General features: G+C 39.5%; 1 protein-coding gene across 7 annotated transcripts in view; it reads right to left on the bottom strand.

Moving 5' to 3' along the window:
- caska (calcium/calmodulin-dependent serine protein kinase a) overlaps positions 1 to 11,458 on the bottom strand; it is a 143,169-nt gene that overhangs the window by 3,880 nt on the left and 127,831 nt on the right. For 4 of the 7 annotated variants that reach the window (XM_058392034.1, XM_058392032.1, XM_058392030.1 and 1 more), the window contains 10 exons: positions 10,958 to 11,043; positions 10,712 to 10,780; positions 10,076 to 10,144; positions 8,623 to 8,658; positions 5,413 to 5,609; positions 5,130 to 5,245; positions 1,161 to 1,241; positions 991 to 1,071; positions 593 to 795; positions 376 to 459 (listed from right to left, as the gene is read on the bottom strand). In XM_058392034.1, coding sequence (XP_058248017.1) covers positions 376 to 459; positions 593 to 795; positions 991 to 1,071; positions 1,161 to 1,241; positions 5,130 to 5,245; positions 5,413 to 5,609; positions 8,623 to 8,658; positions 10,076 to 10,144; positions 10,712 to 10,780; positions 10,958 to 11,043 — 1,022 coding nt within the window. The remainder of the gene's footprint in view (positions 1 to 375; positions 460 to 592; positions 796 to 990; positions 1,072 to 1,160; positions 1,242 to 5,129; positions 5,246 to 5,412; positions 5,610 to 8,622; positions 8,659 to 10,075; positions 10,145 to 10,711; positions 10,781 to 10,957; positions 11,044 to 11,458) is intronic. The other 3 variants (XM_058392036.1, XM_058392033.1, XM_058392035.1) reach the window with 1 other exon arrangement.

Genomic DNA, 11,458 nt, shown 5'->3' with positions numbered 1-11,458 from the left:
TGTATTTGACTGTAAGTACTGGAATCTATGAGATATTTGACAGAGTGTAAATGGAGGTTTTTAGGATTTTAAGGAAATCTACATTAGGAACAGCCTAGTCATACTTCCTGTTGTACTCACAGGCAAGTTCCTGCACCATTTGGGAGGCTGAGTGCAGAGCAAAGGAATGCAATAGAAATCAAATGCAAGCCACATGCAAAAGGAAAGGCAGATGCGACGGAAACAGAAAGAGCTAAACAAACCAAAAAAACCCCGAACAACTAAAAAAAAAAAGGTTGAAATGATTACAGTGAAGTTTGTGATAAACACACAGCTGTCTGGCTCTGATGAAATCTGATGAAAGAGAGCGAGAAAGAGAGTAATACTGTATTTTACCTCATTCATTCCCGGAGTGATGGTCGGTGCAGCGATGAAAACCACATAAGGGGCGAACTCTGCCGTCCGCAAGACCTTCAGTGCCTGCAAATAAACACACGCAAATCCTTTCTAACATCCTGCGTATGATGGATGATTCGACAAAGCTAGCTTTAATTAGAGGAAACACTATACACTATAAAAGAACTACTGCAGACATAGCATCAATGGCAGTTACCTGTGGCTCTACATCAAGTATAGATATGAGGCCCTGCTCGTGGATTTTGCGTATCGTCTCCAGCCGTGTTCCGTACATGGCGTCCTCATGGCTGCCGTACTCCAGGTAATCATTATTGGCGATGTCCTGCATCATTTGGTCATGCGATACAAAGTAATAGTTCTTGCCATTCTCCTCATCCTTTTTCGGAGGTCTGGTTGTGTCTGCATGTAGTGACAGATTTAGGCATCAAATGTAGTAGCAATACCGAATGGAGTAACAACACAGAATGTAGTAACAATATCATATCTGAACACAAAGTGCACTGTACTAGTCATATCAAATGGAGTAACAATGCTGGATACAGTAACTACACTGAATGTAGTAACAGTAATTTGGCAATGGATTGAGTGTCTTACGTGGAATGGGGTAAGCAAATCTGTCGGGGTGTTTAGTGATGAGTGTGTTCTTGATGTGTCTTCTGCCAACACCGTGAGCTCCTACACATGATGAAGAACAAACAGGAAAACTGTCAAGACCTGCACTGCATCTGTGTCTTTAGGAAAAATTCATCCAGCACTAGACATACCTAATAAAACTAGTGTTTTCCTTTTGAAAGCTGGCAACTTCACAACTTCTTCATAAGTGACGAGGTCTAGTTGATCAAACACTGAAACAAAAAGAGAAGGAGATGTAATCCAGTCAAAGCCTTGAGACTTTAAGACATCATAATCTCATGCGCAGTAAACGGCCTTAGAAGAACAACATGCTCATGCTTGTTTAACAGAACGGAGGCTGATGGATGTGGATGGCAGCCTTGTGCTTTCCTCCTCGAGCTGAGTGTCATAGTGAGAAGCACTGCAGGACTTGGTGCTACAGAGCACAGACAGAGGGGTTAGGAATAGCTATAAATATAGGACATGTAAGGCTTCCTTCTCTTCTATGCAAATATTAAAAAAATAGCAGCATCAATATTGAATATTAGGGGTCAAATCTGAGGAACATGAAAGGGAAGGGAGTGCCAAGTGAGGTGCCTGCAGGGCTGTTCTATAATGAGTGAGAGTGCAGCGAGAGGGAGGTGTTGGACTGTGTGTAACCGGAGCTGGCCATCTGTGTAGCTGCCATGTAAAATGAGATCCTCAGCAACATCTTTGCTTACTCACCAAATAGCTTAAATGATTCATGTTAGTTTTTTTTTTTACATGAGCTGGAAACGGTGTGTGTGTGTGTGTGTCTGATTCCCCTGCATGTTCAAGAGAGTCTGAGGGGTACTAAACCATGTTGTGATAAGCACAATGACCATTTTTTAAGAGTTAATGCTCAACTGAATAGCAACAGGACATAAAACACATATTAAAAAAAAGCACACTCATGCACACACACACACACACACACACACACACACACACACACAGCCTGGTTTCAGAAACTTCTCTCTCTCTCGTTCTACAACAGAATTAAACCATGCTCTCTACAAGCGCACAGGAAAGTCAGGAGAAATTAAAGTGCACAACAGTCACACAGTTACTTACATGCACAGATGCCATTGGTAAAGAGACAGCATGAAAAATGGACAAGGGAGGGTGAATGAGTTACGGCTCAGAAACAGAACATTAGTGAACAGAGAGAACAATGACACTTAGTCAAAGCTCTGACACAGTGCTGCTTTACACAGAGAACAACATGAAAGACCTAACATCATGGCCATCCACACAGCACACAGCAGGGAAAGCGCTGTCGGTAAGCTGTGTTAAAACTCACTGTAAAGCGTCTACAGTGTATCTCATCAATGATGCAACATGCGTCTGACATTTACAGTAACGCATTGTCAATAATGCAGCACCAAGCTTTGTTTTAGCATGCGACAGAGCAACTTTAGACATGTCAGCTCTCTGTGAACTATCACTACAGAGCTCTCCCATTTATTCAAAAACCTGTGACAATAAGGTACATTTCAGTTTTCAACCTGATCTCCACATTATGTGAAATTAATAAGAATTGTGGAAAAAAAAATGCCAATGACGTAAAGCTTACTGATAAGGAAAACCTAAGGGCAGGTGATGGAGTGTCAATTTGGAGTCATGTGGAACCTGTATTTCGGTGCATGTGTTCATGTATATTTACTGAGTAAGTTGTACTTGCACTTTAGGCTCTAAATTTGTTTAAAGCACAATTCCTTTGAATTGTTAACTGATCAGACAACGGTGATTAATCTTCTAACACAGCAGAGACACTGGTGCTGGCTGCAAGGTGCAGTATGTATTAATGCTTGTTCACCTCATCATTTCTATAGGAACAGCCCATTAGCAGGGACGTGTACAGCAGATGGTCTGCATAAACGCAGAGCATTATTCATATGGTAATGCTTTTTGGAAGAAGTCTCCGGTGCTTGTTCTTTGTAATAGTTGGAGGAACAACTGAAAGATTGTTCCTTTGTGGTTTCCTCATTTATTTCAGCTTTAGAAAGTTGGACACGTTCACACACAAGCAGCTTTGGTAGTCATCCATTTAGACATCCATTATGAGTGTAAAGTAAACATGTTTTTTTTTTTCTTTTCTTTTTTCGCTCAGTTCAGAAGGTGTTTGGGGCAAACAGACTGTTAGGTGACTAAATGACCCATTCAGTCACCTTAGGATTAGGAAAGCTGTATGTTAGAAAGTCCAGACATCTCTTTTCATTAATGCTGGACAAGTAAAGTCCAGTGGAATAAACACAGTAATGTTCAGCTCGGTGCTCAAAGGTAAACAGACTGAAAAAGTACCCCTACATGAGCATTTTATACAATTAGGTAACAAAAGACTCATTAATAGACTAAATAATGGGAGAAAAGGACAGCTCTCTCCCTTGCTGGCCTGCAGTAATTCAGTAAAGTGGGACAAGGTGCTCAGAGAGGATTATAGCTAAGCCCCACTCTGCTGCACTGCTGCCACCAGACACAATTCTGCTACACTTACCACCATGTTTAACAAGTTTACACTGTAAGAGTCACTCAGCAAAAGTGGATTTGGGAAATTAGGACTTTCAGTTCCTCCTGGAGGTTATAGATAATATCGTAATAATTTTAAACCATTTCAGTCTTGGCATATGGCTCTCATCTTTAACCTCTTCAGCAACAGAACAGATGTGTACTGTGTAGTCATCTATACATTAAGACACATTCTGTATTTTTTAATTTTATAATGACTTTGCACCTGATCACACTCATACGTGGGTCTTCCCAAAAGTGCTGCCACAAAGCTGGTGTGTAAAGAATATCTATACATGCTGTAGCATTACAATTTGCCTTCACTGGAACTAAAGTGCCCCAAATTTGTTCCACCATGACAATGCTCCTGTGAATAAAGCCAGGTCCATGAAATCATGGGATCGTCGGAGTGGAAGAACCTGAGTGTCTTACAACAGGGGAACTAATACTGGAATGGGATGTTCAATAAGCATGTACGGGTGTGATGCTCGTGTACCCATAAACTGTTGGCCATACAGTATATTTACTTGTAAATCCCTCCAGTGGTGGATACGGAGGCATGAATGCACCTCAGAAACAAAACTATTGAAGCCTTAATTTTTGTTTTATAAAACTGGAACACTTGCATTTATTAGACCTGGTGCAAACATAATTACGAGTACTCTAAGGGAACCTGTGTCACATTAATCTGCACTGTCTTGGTGGCAATTCAATCATTAAAATAAGTGTGGATTGATTAAAATCATACCTCGCTCCTTCACTGCTCCTGACACCTGATCCTTACAGCCACAAACTCTTTGGGATAATACTGCAATCTTATCTTCTCTATACAGTCTACAAAGTACATAGACAGTGTACATGTGTGCAGGTGTGTAAATTATCTACAATGAATGCAGACTGAAACGAGACGCTACGGAACATTTGCCCAAGCTGAAAGTGTGTGTGTGTGAGATCTATTGTAAATTGTCTCTATGGTGACAAAAGCAGTGGGGGGAAGGGGGGAGAGAGAGAGGGGGGGGAGAGAGAGAGAGAGAGAGAGAGAGACGGTGCTATGCAGGCCAAGTGCATGTGTGCACATCTTGCTATTTGTAGAAGTGCTGTGGTCAGGGTTCATGGTCATGTGAGGAAGCACATCTACACTGCCCTCTATACACACAGTCACATCATGTCAGGAAATAAGGGGGCAGTATTAAGTTCCAAGGTTATAGACCTATGTGAGCACCTGCTTGAATAATGTCCCATAACACACTGACATGCTGCATAACTGTAGAATGTGCATTTTATGATCCACAGAATTCCTTGCACAGTCTGTGGTTTAAAAAAAAAAAAAAAAAAAAAGGCATAGCATCTTTAATTACCATGAGATGCAAACTGAAAAATGAGATTTTATTATTTCATCTTTCACACATCATTTATATGTAGACATTTCTTCTTCTTCTGTGTAAATTCTGTCTTAATGTAAGTTTTGACCATTGCATGTTGTACAGATGTGTGTGACCAGTAAAATTGGATTACTGAACATCATGTGGATAGTAACATTTACACATCCAGTGATGTTTAAAAGGCCAGACGGAGACGGAGACGGATTTTACCTGCACTGTGCTTCGCTAGATACTTGTCTTTGTACTGCTTCTTTTTCTTGCCAAACCAAGTACAGCTGGCTTGCTGCTCCTGCTTTGTTTTCTCCATTGCTATGCAGGCCACCCGCCTTAAAGGGGAAAAGAAGAGACTTTTAAATGCCACTTTTACATCTCCTTGTGTCTGTTATTTATTTCAGCTATCCTACCCTTGGACTGATTTGAGTGTAGTTTGTTATAGTTTCTCAGTTCCGAGAGGAACATAATAAAGTCCCATTTTAAAAAGGGATGAACTCACCACTCTTGTAGCTCTGGGGATGGAATGAGCCCAGCTGTACCATTCTTTGTGTTCTCCAGTCTGCCCTGCCACCAGTTATGGTCATCCTTGTTGATGATCTGGATGATGTCTCCCACTCTGAACCGAATGCCTGCTTCTTTGCAAGGAATGAGCTCATCTTTGGCTGGGTCATACTCAAACTGTGCCCGCACATAGATCTGAAAAGAGAGAGAGAGAGAGAGAGAGAGAGGCATGATCAGGAATACAAAGTCTTACAATGCAGAAAACCTAATGGATCAAAGAACAGCATCAAAGAATAATGTCTGAAACAGAGGTAGTAAAAACTGACAATAATTGAAAGGAAGGAAATAAATATGAAAAACCTAAGGGATCTTGATAAAAATCATACTGTGTGGAAGTACTGTGAGAGATGAGAGTATGTTTCAACTGGAGACTAGGTGATAGTGTATGTGTTTCATGAATGTGCATGAGTAAGTGTTTAAGTGTGTGCAGTGAGCTAATGGAAGGAAAGGCTTTCAGGCAGTAGCAGGTCACTCGGGAGCTCCAGTGCAAAATAAATCTGAACCATGTTGCCTTGCTAAACACTATGGGATTTGAGCTAGGGTACTGTGTGGCCAACAAAAAACTCAGTCTGCCACCATCACAAATCACATGCACTGCTGCATCCACAGCTCCTATTTAAGGGTAAAGTAAGAAAAATAATATTTTCTGTACAAAAACATGCTGTTTTATTAGGAGTGTCTAAAAATCTATGAAAGAGTTAATTAGCTGTTGTAAAGTTGATGACCTCAATTCCATATGCAAGCAGAAGAAAAATCATAATAGACACTAAATGAGCAAAAGTTTGTGAACACCTGACCGTAATGCTTATATGTGCTTGTTGAACATCTCATTCGAGATCAGGTCTCTTGGCTGTTATAATAAGTTCCACACTTCTGGGAAGGCTTTCCACTGGATTTTGGAGTGTGACTGTAGAAATTTGTGCTTATTCAGCTGCAAGAGATTTAGTGAGGTCAGGTACTGATGTTGGCCTAAGGTGCATTTGATGTTCCAGTTAGAGTTCCTTAGCACACCATGACTTTCTAGACTCTGATTTGGACATGTTTAGGCCTCTTAGTTCAAGTGAAGGGAAACTGTAATGCTACAGGATTTCTGATTTCTTATTAGCTTTACTTTTTAATGTGCAGGACCCCTCTAAATGCTGTTCACTTGTCTCATTAGGGCTTTTCCACTTAATAAATAAACCTCACCTTCATATTTTTAAGGTTGAGCTGATTCTGTAAGATGTGTTATTTGTAGAATAAGATTACAATATTATAATCTTACATAATACTTCATAATATACTTTCATTTTTACATCTAGCACGGGATGTTTTCCAGCAGTTTGGGGTTGTCTTAGCTTGACTGATATTTCTGATTGTAGGTCTGGAGATCTAAGACTTGAGAGCATTAAACTCATCATTAAGATGCATTAAGATACAGGGCTGAAGATGTTGGGAGTGAGATGATGAAATAAATGTTAGGAGTTACAGCTAATCTCTGGAGAAATTATGACTTAAAATGAAGAACAAAACATGATTGCAGAGTAAAGTGTCAGTGTTTTCATCCATATTAAGGATTTGTGTGCCATCTACTGGACACCATGGGACTAATTCAGAGAACAAAATGCTTAAGGTAGATTAAAAAACAAAGGAATCAATTACATTATTATCTGAATTATATGTGATTCAGAATGTTTATCAACAATATTTATTGTTTTTGAAATTTCTGTTTTTCTCTGTAAAATTTGCAATATTCTGTCAAAATGTACTTGCGTGCCCTGTGAAAAGAAATGTGCCCAGTCTGGTGCTACAATGGTGGCAAAAGCCACACATCACTCTGAGCCAGCAGGGGGCAGTGCACAGAGCAAGGTCAGGTTTGAAACTGTATAACACACAGGTTCTCAGGTTCATCTTTATACAAGGCTGAAAATCACTTGGGAACAAAATGACAAACTGATACCAAAGCAGCGTATGTTATTTACTGAGCTGTTAGTTCACAAACGTAAGGAACACTGTATTAGCTGCTATGTGTGGAGTGAGTAGGGAATAGCAACACAGTGGATCTGCAGCTAGTTTGTCAGTAATACACCTGCTTAAACTCGTGAAAATCTCTTGCCTACAACATGCACAGAAACATGTTTTTGTGAGACAAGATTATAAATATGTAGCCTATGGAACTAAATATATATAAAAATAACAATATAGAATATAAAATCAGTTTTTTTCCATGTTCTATTGTGTTTTTTTTCCATGCTTTGCATTTTCTCAACTTGCTTGTGTTTATAATGTCCTGCTTTACTAGTCATGAGCCATGGTCTTTTATTTTGGGATTTATTTTTCCTTCAGGGCTCGTTTTGTATGGTATTTTTAGTTTGTTGATCATAAATTCCGTTTTCAGGATCTTTGGATGTGCTTAAACGCCAAAAAGACTAACCTTCTCCCTAATAATGATGATAAATGGTTTTACCCTTGTGAGTGTTTAAAAAACAAAGTACACATTCTTTAGCCCTATTTGGATTGGATTAGTTTGTCAGGGGGGAGGGATATCTGTAAAAACACTCCAGTGATAAAACACTTACAGCCTGAGAGAAATAAAATTATCATGGGTAAGTGACTTTTTATTGGGTTTTATTTCCTACAAACCCAGATGTTTGCATCACATGGTCAGTTTAACACTGAGAAGTTATTAACTGTAAACAATAGCGGTTTAAATATAACAATAACAATTAAATCATTAATGAACTAGCAGTGATTTAACTAGTCATTTAACTAAATGTTGATAGTGTGCATATGTGAGTATAAAATGATATATATGACATTATACTGCTTGTTTTAATCAGTTTTCTTAAAGTTTTTATTTTAATTTTTTCTTGCTGAATTTATAATATATGTAAGTATAAAATGTAAGTATAAAAAAGTGTGATGGTCAGGTGTTCACAAACGATCATATAGTACAGAAATCATGGATATAATAACTAATAATGTAGCTTTAGCTACCAACTTGTGAGGAAATAAAAGGAAAACCAACATAGGGTCTTAGTATGGTGTAGTGACATCATGTTATTTTCTGCTTATATTCCATTTTGGTCCTCAAAACACTAACACACACACACACACACACACACACACGCACACGCGCGCACATACACACGCGCACACGCATATTCACCTGGCGTGCTTTTGGCTGGATGGTTGATGGCAGGTCCTGTAAAATAAAACCCAGCATTGAAAGAAAATACAGTACAATAAAAACACAACAAGTATAAAAGATGATTTATCGTTATGATAAACTGATAAAGATTGTATATCTCTAATGTATTTAAAGAACATGGTGTGATGTTGAGGGTCTGAAATGGTGTGAAATCTCAGAACAGCAAAGCAAAAGGAAGCAAAGAGCATGCAAGCACCTGTTAGCATCACATTCTGTCCAAGCATCAGTTTACCAGAGATGAGTCTTCCATTCAGAGCCACCAATAGCAGGATCTCTATATGAGTGGTGGGTTCCCGAAACGAGTCACCTCTCTCAAGGTTTGATCCGACGGCACACATGCTCAGTATATATGAGGAGCTTTTTGAGAGACATGCTAAATTACTGTTTTACACTGCATTACTGCTCTCACTGACATATTGTGGGCTCTTTGACGATGTCTGGCTACTGTGGAAAACATTTTGTGTTCCCAGGTCTGTAAAGCCGCTTTTCCACTGGACAGAGTGGTACACTTAGTAATCCGAACCTAGAGCTATCTGGGCCCTGGTTGAGTGTCTGATCTGTTACCTATCACATAATGGTACCTGCAAAAGTAACAGTTGCTTATTGAATGGATCCAGATGGACACTATCTGGATAGTCCCACACGGATACCCTACAAGCAGCTACACTTCAAAACAGTTTAAACCAAAGGCTCACCCTATCTTCAGTGGATAATCTCACCTGGAGAGTGTAGATTTGTACCTAAGAACTGCGTCTGGAATCATAAAGACTACGCGGCTCATACTGAACATCCTTGCAACACACATTTGGACTAATGATTATCTTCTGTCAGGTTCCTCATGATTTCTAAGGGGGTTTTGCTCATTGAGGAGCTAAATCTATAATCAAATTGATCAGTCTGTGGTCTGCACTATTTACAGTCCTACCCATGTATCCCTCCCAGATACATGCAGCATCCAAACATGAAGAGTTACCTAGTTATAGTAATGGTCACTTGGATAGTGAATATAATAACACAATGTGGGATTGTGCATTTGTTTCTGCGCTGTGTGGTGGAAAAGCGTTATAAATCTGTTGGTGTGAGATTAAAGCTCTACACACAGTGTGTATACAGGCAGTCAGGTGTATAGTTACAGCAGCACAGAGCACACCAATTTGTGAACTGAGATAACGGAAACTAATCACAATGATCTTCTGATCTCCTTTAAATATTGTGTTTAATTATTAGGTGCAATGTGAAATTAAGTACTATCATGATAAAACATATTCTTAAGGGAACTAAATTAATAAAAAAGAAAAAAGTAAGAGACAAAAAAAAAAAAATCAAGGACAACATTAAGGGAGATCTCCTGGAAGGTAGGGGTTGGGGGGTAGGGGAGGTCGGTCATTTGAGATGACTGTGGGGTCCTTACCAAGATAGAACTGTTAACGCTGGAATGGCCATTAGCAGGGGACTGTCTGGAGGTGGTAGGGGACTCTTTCTGTAATAAGATACACAGGTCAGTGATACAGCAGAGAAACCTGGACAGTAGCCTCTGCTATAGCAAGCAAAGGGGTTGGGGGCATCATGTCGGGCATTACCACACTGCAGGATTTTCTACCCTTAAATTATGCTTTTGTTTTTCCTTTTACCTAAAATGACTGATACAGCACGTCCAGATGACCTTTAACACACATGGGTGGTGGGAGTAAAGCTAGAAAAGTTCTGTGGTAATAAACTGCTGTCTTTATTTGTTACAATACAAATTACATCTCATTTCCTGGCTAAACCATGTGGTATGAAGGTGCAGGTGTCCTTATTCCGCTATCTTGGTTGTGAAATTGGTGTGCACTAGCGTGTGAGCCAGGACCTGGGCTCTGTGTGCTCTGTATAATGCAGCGTCTCAGGGAGAATGCGTTAACACACAGCCACAAGGCAGGCAGTTAGTCACACAGAAAGTCCACAGCAGTCCCAGCCCATCCTAAAGCACTCCAGAGAGTGACACACAGACTGAGAGAGAGAGAGAAAAGGAATGAGAGAGGAGGAAGAGGGCCACTGAGTTCTTTACCTCACAAGACGATTGCTGCATCCGGTAGCTTGGAACAATCTTAAAGGTGATGCTGCCTCTCATTTCCCTCTGTGCAGAGAAATGCACAGCATAAATAATAAGGGGTTACATTTTTACAGGGCCATATGTCTCAACATCATATTATGTTCAAAACAAATTAAGATGAATTTACATAATACTGAGTAAAATTAATATCGAGCAAGATAAAAATGCATTCACAACAACTATTGCGTGATCCACACTCACAAGCATTTTCTGGAGCTGCTCCACTGTCTGATTAGCTACACTGATGCTGTTGATCTCCCGGATCTCATCTCCAACATGCAAAGTTCCTAATTGATAGAATATAGAGATACGCAATGAGATATGTACAAAAATTACCAATGCATGTGCAAAAGGAGTCAAGCAAACCAACTCAAGTCATCCAATACAAGCAGTAAATACATTATACTGGAATATATACAGTTCCCTGTATGTTCACTATAAGGCCAAAAATATGTGGGCCCCTGACATCACACCCATATGTCAGCGTTCACCAAACTTTTACACAAACTGTTGGATGCACACAATTTTCTAGGAGGTCTATATGTTTTAGCATTAAGATTTCCTTTTACTGCAACTAAGGGGCCCAATCTTGTACTATTCAATTTAATTCTATTGAATTTTATTTGTATAAACAATGATCATTGTCTCAAAGCAGATACAAAAAATAGAAATTCAGAATGATTTACATTTATCCTTCATGCG

Source organism: Hemibagrus wyckioides, linkage group LG06 (assembly GCF_019097595.1).
Source record: "Hemibagrus wyckioides isolate EC202008001 linkage group LG06, SWU_Hwy_1.0, whole genome shotgun sequence".
Lineage (NCBI taxonomy): Eukaryota > Metazoa > Chordata > Actinopteri > Siluriformes > Bagridae > Hemibagrus > Hemibagrus wyckioides.
Note: the sequence above shows the minus strand (reverse complement) of the source record. Positions and strands in the feature narration are given on the sequence as shown.